This window comes from Moschus berezovskii, chromosome 9 (assembly GCF_049115385.1).
Source record: "Moschus berezovskii isolate FMDL1 chromosome 9, NW_MosBer_1.0, whole genome shotgun sequence".
NCBI classification, from domain to species: Eukaryota; Metazoa; Chordata; class Mammalia; order Artiodactyla; family Moschidae; genus Moschus; species Moschus berezovskii.
Genome location: NC_142468.1, coordinates 97,360,292 through 97,381,070, shown reverse-complemented (window position 1 = coordinate 97,381,070; position 20,779 = coordinate 97,360,292). Strand labels below are relative to the sequence as shown.

Below are 20,779 nucleotides of genomic sequence, written 5' to 3'. Positions count from 1 at the left end.
AAGTTCTTAGTGACAAGAGGAAGAGAAGTTGATAGAGCTTTTATCAAATAACCTAGCATTTTGCTACAGCAGCATAGGTGTTCTTTTGTTTAGAGGCTGGTTGCATCAGCCTACAACAACTGGCTTAAGAGGGAAGAAAGACTCTTTCTAACAAAGGATTGTTTTTAGTCTTACTGCCTGGCTCATGGAAACTATCCCTAAGACACTATATAAAAATGATGAAGCCACTCAAGAGTTTAGAAGCATACCTTTTTATTGTCTAGCACCTGTGACAATTACATGTCTCTAAAGGAGACAGGAAGTTAAAGCATTGTTGTATTTTCCAGTGGAAGAGGAGTGGGCAGACACACTGGAAGTGAGTGGATATCTTAACACATGAGAATGTGCCACTGGAACATCCAAGCTCACACCTGGCATGCTTCCCATCACAGTCTGCTTTATGTCCCTTTAAAAGAAACCTGGAATAATATGTAGCAAAACAAATAAATTACTCTCCATCTCTCAGAAAGCAAGTTCAGAGGTTGCTGAAGCTGCCTAAGAGGCTTCTGGACAGGTGCCTCCAAAGAAGTGAGTTTTCCTTTTTAACTTCCTTGCCTCCAACCAGCAGGAGATACAAGACCCTGCTTTCCACATCTTGAAATTTCTTGTGGTTATTTAGACTTGGGATCCTGTTGCTTGGACTGCTCTCCTCCATCTTCCAAATCCATCTCTGCAGCAACTGACATACATAGGACCTGGAGGTACCACGTGACAGAGGCTACAAAGAGAGGTTTGAGTCAGAACTGAGAAGTCAACTGGACTGAGTCCAAGGGGCACTGAATGGGGCTGGGCCCAAGGGGGCAATTTCAGTTAAACCTCAGCAACAGGTAGGGGCTATGGCAAAGGTGGCTTGGGAGATGTAAGAGTTGCAGAAGAAAAAAAAAACCCTAAGCTGTACAATAGCTGAGCTGACTTGAGGATCCAAGGCTTACCCACAATCCTGCGGAGGCAAAGAGGTCGTTTGTGTTCTGGCACTCTGACGATGAAGAAGTAAAAGGGCAGGCCTGAGAGAGCAATGCCAATGCCGATGAGAGAATTGATGGTGTCACTGTAGAGCGGAACAGCCACCAGGAAGACGGTGCAGAGGCAGAAGACAATGGGGAAGAACAGGCTGAGCTAAGGGCCCAGAAGAAACAAGTGGAGGTTAAACAGGTCAGGGTGGAAACCCCCCACTCCTGTAGAGCAGAGTACTGAGTCTTCCTGTCATCCCCCCCATTTCAATAAGTGCCACCCACAGTTCTGGGCAGAGGTTTCCGAGTAGGTGTCAGAATCCCTGGAGCAGGTGCAGCAAAGGTGGGAGGGAGAGGAGCTACCTTGAGAGGACGAGGCCTGTCAGGCTCTTTCCAGCGCAGATAAAGCTGGCCCACAATAGAGAGCCCCACGAAGAACCAGTAGCTGAAGCTGTAGTAGTTAATGAGCTGAAAGATGTCCTCCACACACAAGTAGATCAACGCCATGAGACCCTGTAGGCACAAGCCCACATCAGCTCCTGTCAGCCTCTGACATGGAAAGCAGTTTCCAATCCCCTTTATCCCGCAGATCCACCCGCTTGTTAAGTCCTGTTTCTCCAACTGTCCTTTTCTGTTCCCACCCCATTTGCCACCTTAACTTCATTCATTTCCTATCAAGTCAGTAGCCTTTCTCAGCGCGTTCTTCAAATCCTTGGCCCGCTTAATCCTCTATACAGCACACCTCGAAACAGTTCCTCAAATGGCTTTTGCCCCAGAACCTCTCCAGAATGGCTCCAGCCTACACTTCCAGCTTTTACCTTCTGCTGTCCAACTCCACACCTCCAGATTGCTGATGACATTTTTCTGACCTAAAGCCCATCGATATTTGCAACCCTAAACGTTAAGATCCATTTCAAATTCTCCAGTCTGTCTTCTTTCACTTCTACAGAAATGACCATTTCTCCCCATAAACACTACATCATTATCTGCCACAGCAGTTGTCACAGTGTATTCCATGACCACTATGCCTCACCCTAGACGGGGAGGCCACCATTCCTTAGAAAAAATGGGTTTTCTTCAGAACCACCACAGCAGTTAGCACAGCGCCTTGCCCATGGTGACTAGTCCACTAATAGTTTTTCTATTAGAATATTTAGAGCTTCTGGGAAGCTAGAACAGTTGTATCTACTGTTACTAAAGTTTCCCCCATTACCTGGCTTTCAGCCCAGTCTTGAGACCACTTACATTGAAGAGAAGAGCTGGCACTGGTGTGTACCGCTTCACATGAATCATGCAGATGCTGTCGGGGAGATGGCCTTCTCTTGAGCCCACGAAGAAAAGCCTATTTTGGGTAAGATAGGAGAGACTGAAAAACCTGGGGGATGTGGGTGTGGCCAGGTTCATGTGCCACAAGTCCTTCCCCCCCATCAAAAGGGTTTGATTAATTCGGAAAGAAGTTGAGTACCAAGAAGTGTGAGCACTGGAGGCTGCTGATTAGAATGAGGCCAGAGGGCTGACTGTCATTTGGGGAGCATGGTGACTCAAGTGGGTCCTATAAGTCTGGCCCTGCCAGAGCTCTTCACAATACCCCTCAGTAAAAGACGACACTCACCTAGACGCAGCCACGATGGAGGCATTGAGGCCACCAAAGCAGGATAATGCAACCGCAAACGGAATGGTCCAATTGAATAGTCCAAAAATCTGGTCTGCAAAAGTCTAAGGGGAAGGAATGGAGAGGAATCATTAGCAGGACCCAACAGAGGTGGAAGGCAAGGACAAGCATGCCCTCTGGTCCCTCGGCTGGCAGCTTGGTATGCTTCTTACATAGCGTGGCTAATGGGACCTTACAAGCCCAGTGCCCTAAGCATACTCCAAGGACTGCCGGATTTCTGGGACTCTGAGGAGCAACATCATACCCCAAAGCCCACAAACACCCTCACCCTTCTGCTAGTGAAAATCCTTTACCACAGCAACAGCATCGCTTGCCAGGATGTCCCTCATGTCAAGCACAGTGTAATAGGCCACATTGGTCAAGATGTACATGATGGTGACAATGGGCATGGAAATGCCAATGGAGAGGGGCAGATTCCTGCAGCCAAACAGAACAGTGGGTCCATTAGTCCTACAGTCTCATCTCCCTTGTCCTTTGATTCTTAGACTGCCCACACCAATCCAGGGCTGGGGCCTCCAAGGCATTCCCCCAGTGCTTCTGCCTTTAAGTTGGAGAATGGCTTAACCTCAACAACTAAAGAGCGTCAGGTGGAAGAAATACTACATTCAGAGAAAGGCCTGCACACAAAGGGGGACGGATTAACAAATAACCATGTCACAGTGATAATAGCACAGGAACAGGAAGGTTTCGTTTTGTTTCACTCGAGGTTTCTTAGTATCAGGCGTCCTTCTGCAAGATTATCAACACTGGAAAATTTGTCTTTAAGGTTAAATAGAAAAGAAATTACGGAGGGAAATTGTGAAATGTAACCTCTGGGCTTCCCTGGTGGCTCAGAGGTTAAAGCGTCTGCCTCCAATGCGGGAGACCCGGGTTCGATCCCTGGGTCGGGAAGATCCCCTGGAGAAGGAAATGGTAACCCACTCCAGTATTCTTGCCTGGAGAATCCCATGGACAGAGAAGCCTGGTAGGCTACAGTCCACGGGGTCGCATAGAGTCGGACACGACTGAGCGACCGAACGGAACGGAACCTCTGTAGAGAGTAAGACAGGCCCTCAGTAAGAACAATACGTGGACCTGAACAAGCAATCAGAAATATGTCCAACCCACTCCGTTAGTCAGTTTGAGAACCTTGAGTGCTACCCTAACCCTTGGCCACGAGAAAGGCTTAAAGACAGCTCATAGTCCCCCTGGCCCAAAGTAAGCCCTGATCTGTGAGACTTGGAGGGGGGCAGGGGTAGAGTGGGGCAAGTATTCCGGTCTTTCAGCTTCTGTCCAGTAGGTGGAAGCACCACCCAGGCCTCCCATCAGTTACTGTCTGCTCCCAGAGTAGCAACACTAGATGTGTATCAAGAATACTCTTGTTTCTCAAAGCCAAGAGGAGTTTATTATTATTATTTTGATTTAAAAATTTCAGAAACCTCATTTCCTGGCAAATCTTAGTTCCTAGAGTCATTGAATTTTAGAGCCAGGAAAGGTTCAACCCCCTCAATTATAGATAGGGAGCAGGCAGAGATGGCAGTGAATTCCCTCAAGGTCACCCAATGAATCAGTAGAAAGACAGGTCCAGGCCCTCTGACTCCCTGCCCAGTGTTCTTTTCACTCTCCGTGACTACAGGACAATTCAGTGGTGTCCTGAAACAAACAATACCCTAAGCCACGTACGAATTTGAGAAACATGGGATCAGAAGGAAAAGGTTTCTGGTAGTCTGTGACCTAAAGTTATACACATAGGAATAACGGTGAGTGAAAATCTATCGAGGAAAGTCTATTTTTTTAATTTAAAAAAAACACACAAGCACATGATACAACCTACTTTGATTAATTCAGAAATGCATGAACAAATGTGAAAAGCCGTGTAAAAATTTTTTTTTAGTACAAGAAAGTTCACCTCTTAGCCCCGTTACTGTGATCATGCACCAGTTACTTGTCCAGCCTCAGGCCTGTCAAAATGATGCTGACAAAACTGACCAGTTGTGGTATGCCATCAGTGCATAGTAGGAGTTCAGTAAATGACGGTGGCCATCGCTATGGAAAGTTGATAGTGAAGTACCTACCTCTCAGGGTTCTGGATCTCTTCAGTGACATAGTTGAGGGTGTCCCAGCCAGAGTAGGAGAACAGAGCCGAGTACAGTGCCAGAGCAATGTCACCCATTGAAAATGATGAACCCTCAAAGGAATTTTCAAAGTGAGTCGAGGCTCCTGGAACCCGGAGAACACAGAAAGGCAGAAGGATTAGTGGCCTATACCCCAACTACAAGGTGATTCAGTCAGGGAGAGGAAGGCTATGACAACAGTAGAGTGCCTGTGGTTCAGAGCTCCTTAGCAGTAAGGGTACCAGTGAAGGAATGGGGAGCAGAAGAGAGACACCGACGGAAATGGGCCAGAGTGCAGGGATCCGCACCCGGATCTTAACAGGAAGGACCCTGGTGAATTTCTAGCATAAAGAAAAACAGCACAAGGGCTAGGGAACAGGAGTGATGCAGTTCTGTCTGCTCCCCTCCTAACGCCACACACTGACGGAGTGGAGGAAGGGCAGGGTTCAGTGTGCCCAGTTAACAGAACAGTTATAGAACAGGTGTTCACGCCTGGAGACTGGGATAGGAGTGGGTACCACAGGTTCATTTCTGCCCATGCCCACTCCCAGGGGGAGAACAGTCACTGCCACGGCACTGGGCTCAACCATCTGCAAAGGCCGGCTCAAGATCAACCTCCCCTAGGAGGCAGCATGCATAGACACGACAGGACAGGCTTTGGGGTCAGTCTGCCTGGTACAAATTTCGGCTCCACCATTTAAGCTGGGGCTTCTCTGGTGGCTCAGATAGTAAAGAATCCACCTGCAGTACAAGAGACCCCGGTTCGATCCCTGGTTCAGGAAGATCCCTTGGAGAAGGAAATGGCAACCCACTCCAGTATTCTTGCCTGGAGAATCCCATGGACAGAGGAACCTGGCGGGCTACAATCCACAGGATCACAAAGAGTGAGACACGACTGAGCACCCATGCATGCACTTAAGCTAGGGACTTTAGAGAATTCCTTGGCAGTCCAGTTGTTAGGACTCTGAGCTTCCACAGGTTCAATCCCTGGTGGAAGAACTGAGATCCCGCAAGCTATGGGGCATGGCCTAAATAAAAGGGAATAATAATAGTACCTATTAAATGAAATCATGCACAAAGGCTACTTAGAAGAGTACAGCTCATGGAAAATGCTTAACAAACATGAGTTGCTGTTAATATTATTTCTTACCCTGGCCAAGCCTAACAGTGCCTGCGATGATGATGGCGATCAGTGCCAATACTTTAGCGTAGGTGAAAACATCTTGTACCAGGGTTCCCCACTTGACATAGGCACAGTTAATGAAGGTTAAGAGACCTGAAAGAAAAATAATGCTGATTGGTGACTGATCCTACCATCCAGAGGGCCTTAGACACCCCCCCCCCAAGCAATTTTTCTAGTACCCATCACCAAAACAGACCCTTTGGCCAAAGACAGAGGTGTCTGAGCTCTGATCTGCTCTGCACTGGAAACCTCTGCCCAAAATTTCCTCACCATTATCATTCAAAGGCACTTGCTGAGCACCTGGGTGCACCGCAATAAACACACACACACACTCAGCACTTATATAAGAGATTCAGAGTGACTGGATCTGCTTACACATAAACGTGCTCAAAGCAACAGGAGGCAACTGGTGGCGGAACAGGATTAGTGATGTGTTCTGGCTGTTGGCTCTGGAAAGTCACAGTCTCTCCCCATCTCCAGCCCCATAGCCCCTTATGTGGGCCCAGGAATAAACACTCTGATGCTGTGGATCACTGTTAACCTTGATGAGCCCTGCTGTAACTTATCCAGTGTCTGGGCCAGCAGGTCAGGATGTGTGACCAGGATTAGGCTGGAGGCCAGACTTCCTGCCTCTGCTGGCCCGTTCAGCTGCTTGTTTTCACGCTTGGAAAGATTCTTGAAACGTTCCTATACAAAGGGAACGGGGCATTTTTCCTGACTGGACAATGCAAAAGTCAGAGCTGTGGACATTCCCCAAGTCCTTCCACCCTGGGGTAGAGGCAAACTCTTTACCTGGAAGAGCTCCAGCAAAGTTCATGGATTGCCCTTAGAGCCAGGGTTCTTAACCTAGGGTTTCCACAAGACCTGGAATTCTCTGTAAAGTGTTGTGTTCATATGTCCAAAGCATATGCATTTTTCTAAGAAAAAGGGTCCATAACTTCCATCAGAATATCAGAGAAATCCACTATCCCCCTCCCACAAAAAAACCTATAATCCGCTACTTCTTAGAGCGGAAGCCCACACAGGCTGTGAGGTTAACCAACAGACCCGGAATGTGGCGGGGGTGGAGGGAGGTGGAGAAAATCAGAAGAAACAATTCTGAAATCGAGCAGAATGTCCCTCAACCCCCTCCCTACCAACCTCTTAAACAAGCAGGTAGACATATACACCGTAGCTTTCCTGTTGCAGTACAGCGGATCCCGGCACTGCTCTCTCCTTCCCAGCTCAGCAACTGGGGCACCAGGAGGAGGGCTGTCTTCCCAGAGAGAAAGCACTGGGCTTGCCTGCTTCTGGCCCCCAGCTCAGCCCCAGGGACTCCCTGTCTCCATCCTGGCGGTGGTGTGGCCCTTAGGGTCCCCAGCCATCCTGGTTTTTTGTGTCCTGGTCTCAACACACTCTGGCCCAGGACTACTTCTTCTGGAGGGGCAGGAAAGAGCAACCAAGCCATCTCACCTACTGTCTCCGCCTCCCGCACTGCCCAAGCTTTCTTTCTGTTCTTCCAGAAAGGGGGCTTTCCTTTCTGGAAACATTAGGCCTTTCTGCCTAATAAGACAATGAACAACCAAACCTTATCACAGGGCTGGGCAAAAATGCACCCATAATTCCAGGCCAATGCAGTGTTAAGTTAATAATTAAAGACACGAGTGTGTAGTCGCCACGAGCACCCCCACAAAATGGCCAAATCTTTCTGATCTGCTGATCCTCCTCAGCCAGTCACTCATCCTTCACTCCCCACTGGCTTCTGCCTCCAGCCATTCAGCAGCCTTCAAGCATTCTCTCCATCCCATAACTTCCACCCCTTACCCTCAGGCTCTGCTAAGTAAGTAAAGTCATTCAGTCGTATCCGACTCTTTGCAACCCCGTGGATGGTAGCCTACCAGGCTCCTCTGTCCATGGGATTTTCCAGGCAAGAGTACTGGAGTGGGTTGCCATTTCCTTCTCCAGGGGATCTCCCTGACCCAGGGATTGAACTCAGGTCTCCCGCAATGCACGCAGACGCTTTACCACCTGAGCCACCAGGGAAGCCCTCAAGGCTCTGCTGCTGACACACAAATATAACTTAAGCCAGGCTGGATTAGAAACACCCAGGACAACTGGAGCTACCACATTCACAAAGGAACAGGATCCCATAATTAAAATTCACAGTTAGGGACTTCCCCGGCGGTCCAGCGGTTAAGAATCTGCCTCCCAATGCAGGGGATGTGGGTTTGATCCCTGGTTGGGGAATTGAGATCCCACATGCCTCAGGGCAGTAAGTCCGAGCACCCACACACTAGATAGAAGCCCCCACACACCGCAACTAGAGAAAGCCCACACACAGCAACAAAGACCCAATGCAGACATTTTTTTAATTAAAAAAAAAAAAAAATGGTTAGTCATCAGCCTCACCAGGGGGTCAACACCAAACTGGGATGGGCTGGAGGCTTCAGGGACTGGCTCTAGCTCTGAGTCAGTCTGTAGCCACGTGCCACAAGGTTCTGTTCTCAGCTCTGTCCAGGTAGCTGGACAGGGAAAAACCGACCCATTACCCTTTACTACAGCAAATTCTGAAAAGAAAATACACGGATCGTTTACATTTTAACCCCTACAGCTTCTCTAGTCTACTTCCATATCCATCCATTTGTAGCCTTCCTTTGACCACCAGTGTTTCCTCCACCCCGACTCCTGAGCCTTTGTTCTCAGCCACGGACCCACCATCACCCCCTGATCTGCTCTCTGTATCAAGCATGGGAGGCTCCGTTTGAATGAAGAAGGGAATCCTCTGGAAAGAGCGCCAGCCCTCATCTTCCCCAGCGCTCAGCTGCCTCCAGGGCTTCTTAGCCGTGAGAGCAGGAAACGGGTCCCGCAGGCAGCAGTGCTGACTGAGCTCTTTGTCCCCACCCGCAGCGGATACAGCTGACCGGTGACCCAGGAGCCCAGCCAAGTGCACTGTTCTTGAAGTGGAGCCTGACCTCCTGCTTCAGAGGCAGGGAAGTGGGTGGGGTGGGGCCTGGGGTTAGGATAATATTAAGGACAAGGGCATTTAACCTCAAGGATCAGGGATGCCCTACCCTCCAACCTCTAGGTACAATTTAGTCTCCACCCAGTGCTGGGCCAAGTCCACAGGAAGATGGCTTGAAAATCACCTCGGACCCTTGACTCAGGTGCATCTCCATTCCTGTTTGACCCCTGCTTTGGAGGAAGAAGCAACTGCGAAGAAGTCACTCCCATAATTAATAAAGAGATGCTCCTCAATGGTCATGAAACTGAGTCTCCATGGACAACTAGAGAAGGAGGCCATTTCCAGCAATAAGGCCCAGCGTCAACTCTAGAACTAAAAGCAAGGAGAGTACCTGCATGGGCTAATCCAGAACAGAACAGCTCAAATGCCAATCAAGAGTAGAATAGCTAAATGAATACAATGGAATACTGCACAGCAATAAAAATGAATCATCGACAACCACAGAGAAAATCAGGAATACACTTTATGAACATTAAGTGAACAAGCCAGATAGGAGAGGACATACCCTTTGTGTCCATTTACGTAAAAACAGGCTAAATTAACCTATGCTACTAGAAATCAGAAGAGAGATTTCCCTTAAAGTGTGCATGGTGGGCATGCGGGGAGTGAGTTGAACACAAGAAAGGTTCAGGGGGCTGCTTTCTACAATCTGAGCACACATCAAGCTGTACACTTATAAAATGTGCACTGCTTCTATATATATACACTTGAATAAAAAATTAAAGTTGAGGTTAGCTTGCTTTTAGCAAATCCATCCAGGTTATTAAAGATCCTCCTTTCCTCCCTTCATATTTTGCTAACCAGTTTTAACAGATAAGCCTAGAATTTGGGCAGGCATCAACCTCAGATTACCAGCACAGAATGCTCAGAATCCACCGCTTTCTCTTTTTTGGAAAGCCAGGTTATCACTTGTGGTGGGCATAGCAGTGACCCTGAGAAGCAGAAGAGTCAGCAAAAGACTTCTGATGTGAGAAAGATTTGGCTAGGTACTGCTGGCTTTGAGGATGGAAGGGCGTCATAAGCCCAGGAATCTGGGCGGACCCGAGAAGCTAGAAAAGGTGAGAAAATAGAATCTCCCCTAGAGCCTCTAGAAAGGAACACGGCAACACTGACACCTTGACATTAGCCCAGTGGGACCCATTTCAGACTTCTAACCTTCTGAACTGTGAAATAATAAATTTGGGTTGCTTTAAACCACTACATCGGTGGCAATTTGCTACAACAGCAATAGGAAACTAATACATCACTCAATGGCTTCCTTTTTACGCCCTTCCTATTCTCCAAGATCCTGGAGATGCCTAGTGGTCACTGTCATCACAACTAATTATAAATCCTTTCCATTTGCTTGAAGTGGGTAGTTGTTGTTTAGTCACCAAGTCGTGTCCGACTCTTCAGGACCCCATGGACAGAAGCACGTCAGGCTTCCCTGTCCCTCACCATCTCCCAGAGTTTGCCCAAGTTCATGTCCACTGTAAGTGGGTAGTTCAAAACATTGAAAGCAACGACATGCTTTATTACTATCTCCTCAACTCTCTTGGTCTCGTTTCTTTGTTGGCCTAGATCTACTGGCTTGTTGGGTTTTTACTGAACCCTTTCCTAGGTGAGCAATTCTTCTGCAGGTAAAGTTAGAGAAAAAGTGGGGCTGTGGTGTCTCCTTTCTCGCTACCATCTACTATCACAGATCTAAGTGACCCTGGGGCATCCAGGCTTTCTCCTGCTCTTCTGACTCTGAACATTGCTCTCAGAACCTCCTGTTGACCTTAGTCACGTCTTCAGGTCTTAGTTTATTAACCAGGACACTCTCCTCACAGGTCTGCGCCACTCCTATATTTATTTAATCTTGTTAGGTCATCTCTCTTTATCTCTTGTATATCTTGTTTCTAAAAATCTAAGGTCATCAAAACTCAGTGAGTTCAACCACATCATCTTCTTCGGATGATTCTCCTGTTCTTCCTAAAAAAAGATAATGTCACTATTTTATCAGAATTTCATTTTGAAGACACTCCTGGTCTTTGTTGCTTTTAAATCCCTGGCTATGAAATTATAATTCCTTGCCCTGAATTTTCCTGCACTCTCTTTGCCTAAAATTTAAAGTACATTTTGGAGGAAATTTAGCATTTTTTTTCTCCTGGGAAGTACCAACTCTGAGAAGGCATAGTCACTTCCTCACAAGGATTTCACATTTCCCCTGGTTATATAAAATAATAATGATCTTTATCCTTTATATATTCACATTGAGGTCTTTATGGATTACATACCTTGCTGTCTTGGATTTGATTTAAATAATCTAGTGTGAGCGATGAAAGACTGGGTGGAGCATAGACATTGATAAAACAGTGGTGACAGTCATTGATCCGGTGCTTGAACCCTGAGAGTTCATTGTGTAATTTGCTCTACTTTTGTATATGTGAAAATTTCCACAATCAATCATTTTTTTAATGTAGGGAAGTACTGCTTCTGATAGAAAGCAACTGATTTTAGCCAAAGCAGCTCAGGGAATTGAAGTTTCCATTGCTACCATATTTCTCTTTTGCACAAATTTTATGATTTGTACTTAAGGGGAATGCAAAAGATTCTTCTCATCTGATGCTGTGCAGTTCAGTTCAGTTCAGTCGCTCAGTCGTGTCTGACTCTCCACGACCCCATGAATCACAGCACGCCAGGCCTCCCTGTCCATCACCAACTCCCGGAGTACACTCAAACTCATGTCCACAGAGTCGGTGATGCCATCCAGCCATCTCATTCTCTGTCGTCCCCTTAGCCCACAATTACATCATTCCCGCTTCTTTTTGCTTTTGTCCTCTTGTTCTCTTTACCACACTTCTTCCTTTAGGGTGAGGGGTTTATTTCCATGCTCTTTACTAAGGGAAACCTTCAGCAGAAATCCCTAGGTAAAACCCAAGAGCCCTCCTATGGTAAGCAGATGGGATTAACACAGGCCAGGGTCTTGGCACCCTTTCTAAGAGATGGGCCACATATCTGTAATGAGGAAGGAAGAGACTTCTCCTGCTTACTTGTGAGAAGCAATTCTCCTGTAGGGAGAGAACTGGAAGCAGTAGCAGACAGTGTTGTCCATTACATTTGTGGGGAAAGGGTAAAAGGAGAGGTACAATCCTCTCCACAGGTTTCTGAGTCTTGGTCCTGAAATTTCCCTCTCACCGCAATCAATCCCAGAGGGAGCAGGCATCCCTTATTACAGCAGATCCTCATACAAGTACCTCTCTTTGATACACCTCAGCAATCTCAGCTCTTCTACCGGTCCATCACTTTTGAACAAGGTATGCATCCCGGTGGCTCAGCGGTAAAGAACCTCCTGCCAATGCAGGAGAGGTGGGCTTGATCCCTGGGTCGGGAAGATCCCCTGGAGGAGGAAATGGCAACCCAAGTATTCTTGCCTGAAAAATCCTATGGACAGAGGAGTCCGGTGGGCTACAGTCCATTGAGTCTCAAAGAGTCGGATACAACTGAGCATACACGCGTGCTCTTTCACTGTCACATTCTAACAAAATATGAAATTGCTTCTTCCCGCAGTAAAAATAAAAAGCAAATGTATTTATTAGCCTCACTGAATGCTGATGAGTCCAAAAGCATCACTCCCAGTCTTCTAGCTTCTACAAATGCATTACCGAGCAACTTTTCACCTTTATTCTTCTTTCCCTATAATATCTCATAGCCTCCAAAATCCTCAGATGAATACTTTCATCTGTGTATTTTTCTCCTCTCCTCTAAAATTTCAGTTTAAAGTTTTATTAAATGCACCTCTCCCAATCTCTATGAAATCTGCTCCTCACCAGAGTGTATCTTTCTGGGTGGCTTAGCATTTACATTCCAGCGCTCAGTTCTGTGTTCTTTTTCTTCCACATTCACAGCCTTCAAACGACAGAGATGAAGATTCCACCTGCCACTCAGTTTGTTATCTCAAACTTCAGAGTCAGTGGTGACATATATCACGTCCTCTGACTGGTGACATTATTCATTCCTCAGCAGTCAACAGCAGGATAGCAGCCCCTGGGCTTAACTGGGGTGAGCAAGTTCTTTGTCACATGGTACTCAAGAAAAACCACCCATCTCTGCATTAGGCCAGGCTGTGTGTAGTCAGTCAACTGCTACGGAGCAGCCTAGCCCCTCAGATGGAACAGTCAGACCTGCCAACACCAGACGTCTCCAGGGTATTCTACCACAGTGTTTCCTCAGAAGGACCAGATGGAAGCGCTCCAAAAAGCCTCAGATCTGCTACCTTAAGCCAGGCATTTCAAGTTTTTCCCTCTTTTCTCTACTACTGCTTGTTTTTTGTTTTGTTTTCTGGTTGTTCCACATGGCTTGCGGGATTCTTAGTTTCCCGACCAGGGATTAAACCCAGGGCCATGGCAGTGGAAGGAACAAGTCCTAACCCCCGGGCCACCAGGGAAGTCCCACCACTGCTTGTTTTGGTTTTTGTTGTCTGATGGTGATTTAGGACTTTCTCTGCATCTCAAAAGTCCCTTTTTCTTCTTAGCTTCCTTGATGGGTTATTTCTTCCTTCCAAGGAGCCGCTGTATTTCCCAGATAACAGATGACCCTCAGACTCTTTTACCTTTACAGGCTACAGAAATTTTGCTTACTGCAGCATCATGTGTGACAGCATCTGGCAGGAAGACACACAGAGCATAAACCCTGGGGGTCACTGGATCAGATCCCTCCCACTCTGCCTACTGGACTCAGCACTTCAGTCGCGGTGGCGCCACACCGCCCAGATGGAGCAAGCAAACTGGCAGGCTCGTCTATTAAACCACTTCATCAGCTCCCATCTTGAAGCTAGCGAGTCCTGGTTAACTGGATTCTTACTGGTTTGCTCAGCAAGATCCAGTACAGGTTCCAAGAAACGGGACACCAAGCCTGAGTGAGCATCAGAATGGCCCCAAGGAATGTGAACCTACAGCTCTGGGTCTCCACCTCTGAAATTCTGATTCAGAAGAGGTGAGATGGGGTTCCCCTGGGGGAGTCTGGTTATCTGCTTGCTTCAGGCTACCTTAGTTCATCAGGAAACAAAATCATCACATACAGAACCACCCAGATAAAGGCAAACCCAAACCGTCACTTAGCTCAGCTCTCCTGGCTCCACACAGGCATCACTTGACAAGTTTAACAAAGTCCAGTGCTCGGGCCCCACCCAGGCCAAAGAAGCCAGGCTCTGGGGTGGAGCCCAGGCATTGGCATGTTTTTAAAGCTCCCCAGGTGATTCTAAAGCTGCCAATTGATAACCTCTCTTCCCGAGGCCCCAGTTAGTCCTCAGCAGCAACTTTCTGCTTCCTCAAGCCTTCTCCTCCACGTCTATTCCCATTCTTCTACCCAGTGGTTCAGAGCTGTTTGACTGATTAAGAAGAGAGGGAGAGGAAGGGGCCATGAATGTTTTTTAAACCCCCTTGGTGACTCCAACGTCCAGCTGAGATCAGGGCCCAAGATCCTTTACCAGTCTCCTCTAGGCCATTCCCTTAACCTCTTCTGAGACAGAAAGAGAACAGGAAAAGACATTAAGGTGAACCCCTGAAAAGCCTTGGGGATCAGGCCAGCACAGAGCCCCACCGCCCTGCCTGCTGGTGACGGGTCTGTTCCAAGGTCCTTGGAGACCCCCTCCCAGAACAACTCTAGTTCCTGAGTTGCTGTCAATGTGGAAGATGAAATGGAAGCTTCCTCACCCCTAATGTACAATGGAAAACCCCTCTGGGAGAGGCAACCAGCTTCCAAGTAGAAAGTTCAAAGGGCAATAGGCAGTTGGGGGCCCAGCGTCTGGCTGTTCCACCTCATTAGCCGCAAGGACATGAAGTCAGTGGTTCTGGTACCAGGAGAAGCTGCCCAAGGGCAGGGGCCAAAGCTCTCAGAGATCTGAGGTCCTCGGGAGTCCACGAGCAGCTCGAGCATCGCCCTCCCCTCAGCCCTCAGCAGCCATCTGCCCCATCAGCACCCTGAAAGCCAAGAGCAGGCAACACCCTTCTCTGCCAAGATGAACACGGAGCCGGACCTTCTGTTCATTCCTCCAGCCGACATTCACTGAAAAGCACCTGCTGCTGCTAAGTCGCTTCAGTCGCGTCCAACTCTTTGGGACTCCACGGACTGTAGTCCACCAGGCTCATCTGTCCATGTGATTCTCCAGGCAAGAATACGCGAGTGGGTTGCCATGCCCTCCTCCAGGGGATCTTCCTGACCCAGGGATCGAACCCACATCTCTTACGTCTCCTGCATTTACCACTAGCACCACCTGGGAATCAGCTATATGCATACATATAACACTTTCCTCTTGAGAAAAGTACTTACTGCACACAAATCACAAAGGTCAAGCATCAGGGACACCAATACTATCTGATACTAAAGAGCAGTCTGTTCACAGCTCCCCCTCCACCCACACGTGTGCTGCTAGCCGACTGGTACGGAACACACAGGAGATAAACCATCCCATTAACCAAAGGCAAAGATCTCGACCAAAAAAGCTAGGTCATAGGCAAGACGGGAGCAGAAGCATCCAGGGCTGCGAACAATGGGCCAAAGCAGGGAGTTCCCTGGGGGTCTAGTGGTTAGGACTCAGCGCTTTCACTGCCCTGACCCGGGTTCAATCCCTGGCTGGGGACTCCCAAAAGCCAGAAGTCAAAACAAATAAATAAATAAACAATGGACCAAAGCACATTGGCTCCAAAGAAAGGGCAGGCAGTCAATCGTGTGGAGCTGGGTTTCTGGACAGACTACTCCTAATGACACCACCTCCTCCCCCGCAAAGAGGAAGAGGAGTCTCAGCCATCCCTGCTGACCTCTAAGCCACTTAAAATTAAAACTGCTTTTAATCATCTAAAGACAGAATACAGAAAGTCACGGTTTTAGAAATTAATAAGATGTATATGACTGAGTAAGCTTGCAGCAATAGATTCCATTTTTGACTGACAATTGTGTGTTGGGTCACTCACATTCTTACGTGTGCATGTATGTGAGTTGATCAGTCGTGTCCAACTCTTTGCAACCCCATGGACTGGAGCTCACCAGGCTCCCCTGTCTATGGGATTTCCCAAGCAAGAATACTGGCATGGGCTGCCATTCGCTTCTCCAGGGGATCTTCCTGACCCAAGGATCAAACCCAGCTCTCCTGTATTGTGGGCAGATTCTTTACTGTCTGAGCCACCAAGGAATCCCAACATTGTTACATACATTATCTAATTTAATCAAACAGAGTAGGTTTACCATCTTCATCTTACAATTGAGGGAACTGAGGCTACTCACTGGCCAGCTCCAAGGCTTGTACACTATACCATATGCTCTATGCATGCAAGGATGTGGGCCCAGGAGTGGGACTACTGCCCTCTGGGGTTTCAGGGCTTCTGGCTGCAAAGAACTGGAGCCATCCTCAAAGAGCTCCTAGAAGTCAGAGTAATTAGTTTCAGGAGGAGTCGAATGCACACTCCCCTGGTTGGGAAAAGTAACCATTTTTAGCAGCCTGGACAGCACAGCACAGCAAGCTTCCTTCAGAACTCAGAATTCGTCCACTCATCCATTCAATCCCCCACGGATCCAGCCATCCAGCAAGCAAGTGTTGACCCTGAACTCACTATATTCCAGATGCTGTGCAGACTCTGTGTTTAAGACCCAGTGCCCTGGGACTTCCCTGATGGTCCAGCAGCTAGGACTCCACGCTCCCAATGCAGGGGGCCTGGGTTCGATCCCTGGTTGGGGAACTAGATCCCACATGCCATAACTAAGAGTGTGCATGGCTCAACTAAAGATCCCACATGCCACGGCGAAGACTGAAGATTTCACGTGGTGCAACCAAGACCTGGCGCAGCCAAGTAAATAAGTTTTTAAAATATTAAAAAATAAAAACCGTCTCCAGCCTTCCCAGAAAAGTGAACATGGACAATTACAAGAATCAGGTGCTGGGAAAGTCACTGAGAGGCAACCCATCCATTCTGGGGCAGCAAAGTGGGTTCAGGTAGACACCAGGACCATTGCTACCTGAACTGAATGCAGAGGTGCATGCTGGGGTTGGGGGAGGGAGGTGGAATTCCTGGCAGAGGGAGCACTGTGGAATTACCCTAAAAATGAAATCAGCAATGAGTGGAGTCACCCATGCATACAAACAACTTATTGATGCAATAATCGGTCAATGATTTCAAAATCTATTAGCCATACTAGCTTATCTAGGGCTGTAGTTAGTTCATCAGCAGCTTTAAAGGAAGATTATGCCTGTAAAGGAAATACATGCCACCCCGAAAGAAGTAGAATCTTTATCTGCTCTCTGGAAATTGTCACTGATGAAAAGGATGAAAGTATGGTAGAAATATAGATCATGCTTCTAGAGGTAGAGTCCCATTCTACAGATGAGGAAACCAAGGCTAATCAATTCAACCTGCCTGATTCCATGCTCTTAACCACCATGCACCACTGCCTCTTAAAGGGGTGAGGGTATGCTCTGCACCATTCAAGGGAGAGAGATGCTGACTCTGGGCAGCCAAGCATTCCAATGAAGAAGACCTCACTGTAGGCTAAGAGTACTTCATCCAAGTTGAGAAATATATCCCCAAACCAACATAAGGCAGGCTTGTCTCTCCCGTAAACTCCTCCCTCAGCCTGAGTCCCTTCCTCTAACAACTGCCCTTCGTGCCTGCAGTCCATCTTTCAGAAAGCACACCTGCATTCCCTCACCTGCCCTTGTCTCCACAATGCAGCTCCATGACTCCAGTGAAAAAACTGCCAAAGTGCTCCCTGACTTCCTTCTTCTCAAGTCTGTTGTTCTGTTCCTTATCTTACTTAACAGTTCCTCCAAAAAAGATTAATTAACTCAAAATTAATCTCTCTTGGGAGCGCTGCCTTTCCTCTGAACACTTTACATATCTGTCTCTCCCATCAACTGTGAGCTCTGTGTGGGCAGACACTGGGTCACACTTATCCTTGAATCCCCAGGCCCCAACCCAGAATTAAGCATAGAGTAGATACTCAGTAAATCTTGCAGGATGAATGAACCACCTCTCTGAAATCTAACTCTACCCTCATTGCCCTGAAAGTTCCCTCTCCAAAGTCACCAGTGATCTTCATGTTGATAAATTCAACTCCACTTGGTCCTATCTAGCTTGACCTCTTAGCAGATTGGACACTGTCGGCCACTGACTCCTCAAATTGCTCTCCTCTTCTAAGAATTCTAAGAGTATATCCTAAGCCCTTTTCTCTTCCCTTTCTTATCCTCTCCTAGGGTGATCTCATCTCCTACTGTGATTTCAAACATACACTGATGATTCCCAAAAATATATCACCAGCCCAACTGTCATGATTCCAGATACATATGAATATCCAACCACCTACTCAGCATCACCTCTCCCATGGCACAAATTGATCCCAACAATTTCCAGCAAACCTACTGCTCCTCCAGTGCTCCCCCATAAGTAAATGGCAACACCATTCACCCAGTTGCCCAAGCCAGATGCCAAATCTAAGTATCTTATCATCATTGACAACCTCTACCTGTATCTAATCAGTATCCAGGTCTTAACCAGTCTTTTTATCCCTAAAACATGACTCCAGTCCAAGCCACCATCATTTCTCACCCCATCTCATCATCTCTCATGTCTCTCAAGATCATGGCAATAGCTTCCTAACTGGTCTCCCTGCTTTCCATCCTGCAAAGTCAGAATAATCTTTCTAAAAATCACAAGTTCTAAAATCTAAATCACAAATATCATTCCCCTGCTCTGAAAGCCCAAAGAGGTTTTTCATTGCCTTAGAAGAAGCCCACCAAGGGACTTTGCCAGTGGTCCAGTGGTTAAGACTCTGCCTTCCGATGCAAGGGGCATGGGTTCAATCCCTGGGTGGGGAACTAAGGTCCAGGAAAAAAATGTAATTTCTCCCTAACTTTTAGGACTTCTCTGGTGATACAGTGGTGAAGACTTCACTTTCTAATGCAGGCGGTGTGGGTTCAGTCTCTGGTTGGGGAGCTAAGATCCCTCACAGCCTCATGGCCAAAAAACCAAAACATAGAAGCAACATTGTAATAAATTCAATAAAGACTTTAAAAAATGACCACATCAAAAAAAAAAAGAGGCAACTCACCAAACTCCTTAATATAGCATGTGCTATAAATTGTGTTTTCCAGAGATATCTAGGCAATATCTCCCATCCCATGTGTGCTTTTCATACACTGTGATTTTAACACTCTGCCCATCAAGAGACAGGGTCTGTGCCTCTTCTCTGGAAACTGGATGGTATTCTGTGAATGTTTCTACCCATACGGTACTGCAGGAGGGATACCATGCAACTCCAGAGGCTAGGTCATAAAAGGCAAGGCAACTTCCACCTTGCTTGCTGGGATACTCATTCTTAAAGCCTTCGGTCACAAGTAGAACAGTCTGATTGCGCTGAGGCTGTCATTATGGGAGGAAGCTCACCATTGTCCATAGGGAGAGACCACAGGTAAGAGCCCCACCCACCTTGAGAAAAAGATGCTCATCTAGCTCCCATCTGCTTCAGCACTCCTCTGTTTTACTGCTCCTGCCACCATCCAACTACAATCACAGAAGAGCCTGAGCACTGCCCCCACTTAGCTCTTTCCAGATTTCTGAGAAGAACCATGGAAGAATAAAATGACTGTTTGAAGTCACTCAGTTTTGTGTGATTTGTTGCTGCTGCTAAGTCACTTCAGTCGTGTCCGACTCTGTGCGACCCCATAGACGGCAGCCCACCAGGCTCCCCCGTCCCTGGGATTCTCCAGGCAAGAACACTGGAGTGGGTTGCCATTTCCTTCTCCAATGTGTGAAAGTGAAGTCGCTCAGTCGTGTCCGACTCGTAGCGACCCCATGGACTGCAGCCTACCAGGCTCCTCCATCCATGGGATTTTCCAGGCAAGAGTACCGGAGTGGCTTGCCATTGCCTTCTCCGTGTGTGATTTGTTACACCGTGATAAAAACAGGAACAGTTTATAAAGACCTGAACAACTTATCCGGAAGACCTTCATCTACCTCTACAAGCCAACTCTCAACATTTCCTACCTTAAACTCAATATCTGAACCCTTGAGACTCCCCTGGTGGTGCAGGGGTTAAGAATCTGCCTGCTAACGCAGGAGACATGGGTTCAGTCCCTGGTCTGGGAAGGTCCCACATGCCTCGGGGCAACTAAGCCCATGCACCACGGCAACTGAAGCCCTCACACCGAGAGGCTGTGCTCCACAAGCAGAGAAACGGCCGCAATGAGAAGCCTGCACACCGCAACGAAGAACAGTCCCGCTTACAGAAACTAGAGAAAGCCCGGACGCAGCGACGAAGACCCAGTGCAGCCAAAAACAGATAAATAAACAAAAATCTTTTCAAAGTAAACAAATAAAGTTTATTAAAAAAAAAAAAAAGACTCCAAGCTTCTACTGCAGGGGGTGACCAGGTTTGAGCCCTGGTCAGGGAACTAAGGTCCCAAATGCCAAGCAGCCAAAACAAAAACAAAAAAACTTGAACCTGAACTCCTTTCAGTGTCTCAGAGATGTCTTTTCTTGTCTTCAGGTTTTCATACATCCGTTCTTGCTGCTTGAGATGCTCCTCTTCCCTTTCTACTCTCAGTTAACTCTTCTTCATCTAGGTGCCAGTTTAAACTTCCTTTCAGAGAGTTTTCAAACCCCCAGGCTAGTTCAGTTTTCCTCCTGTAGCTCCCTGTGCCTTGAAAATCCCAATGCTTATCACGATCTATTGTAATCTTGAGTTACCATCCTGTATACACACAAGCAGAACACACACCGAGACCTTCATACAGACAATGATCAGCGCTGGGAAAACGGCAAGTGCTCCGTGAATATTTGCTGAATGTTCAGCGTTGGCCCCATCTCTTCCCTGAGCTCCCAAAACATCCAC

The 20,779-nt window shown here is 47.4% G+C and overlaps 1 protein-coding gene across 7 annotated transcripts in view; it reads right to left on the bottom strand.

Moving 5' to 3' along the window:
- Positions 1-235: 235 nt before the first annotated feature.
- The window catches only part of SLC7A7 (solute carrier family 7 member 7), a 34,935-nt gene continuing 14,391 nt past the window's right edge, over positions 236-20,779 (bottom strand). For all 7 annotated transcript variants that reach the window (XM_055435736.2, XM_055435737.2, XM_088840015.1 and 4 more), the window contains 8 exons: positions 5,905-6,030; positions 4,716-4,860; positions 2,955-3,078; positions 2,602-2,705; positions 2,235-2,331; positions 1,353-1,502; positions 972-1,155; positions 236-757 (listed from right to left, as the gene is read on the bottom strand). In XM_055435736.2, the coding sequence (XP_055291711.1) occupies positions 651-757; positions 972-1,155; positions 1,353-1,502; positions 2,235-2,331; positions 2,602-2,705; positions 2,955-3,078; positions 4,716-4,860; positions 5,905-6,030 (1,037 nt within the window). In that variant the 3' untranslated portion in view covers positions 236-650. The remainder of the gene's footprint in view (positions 758-971; positions 1,156-1,352; positions 1,503-2,234; positions 2,332-2,601; positions 2,706-2,954; positions 3,079-4,715; positions 4,861-5,904; positions 6,031-20,779) is intronic.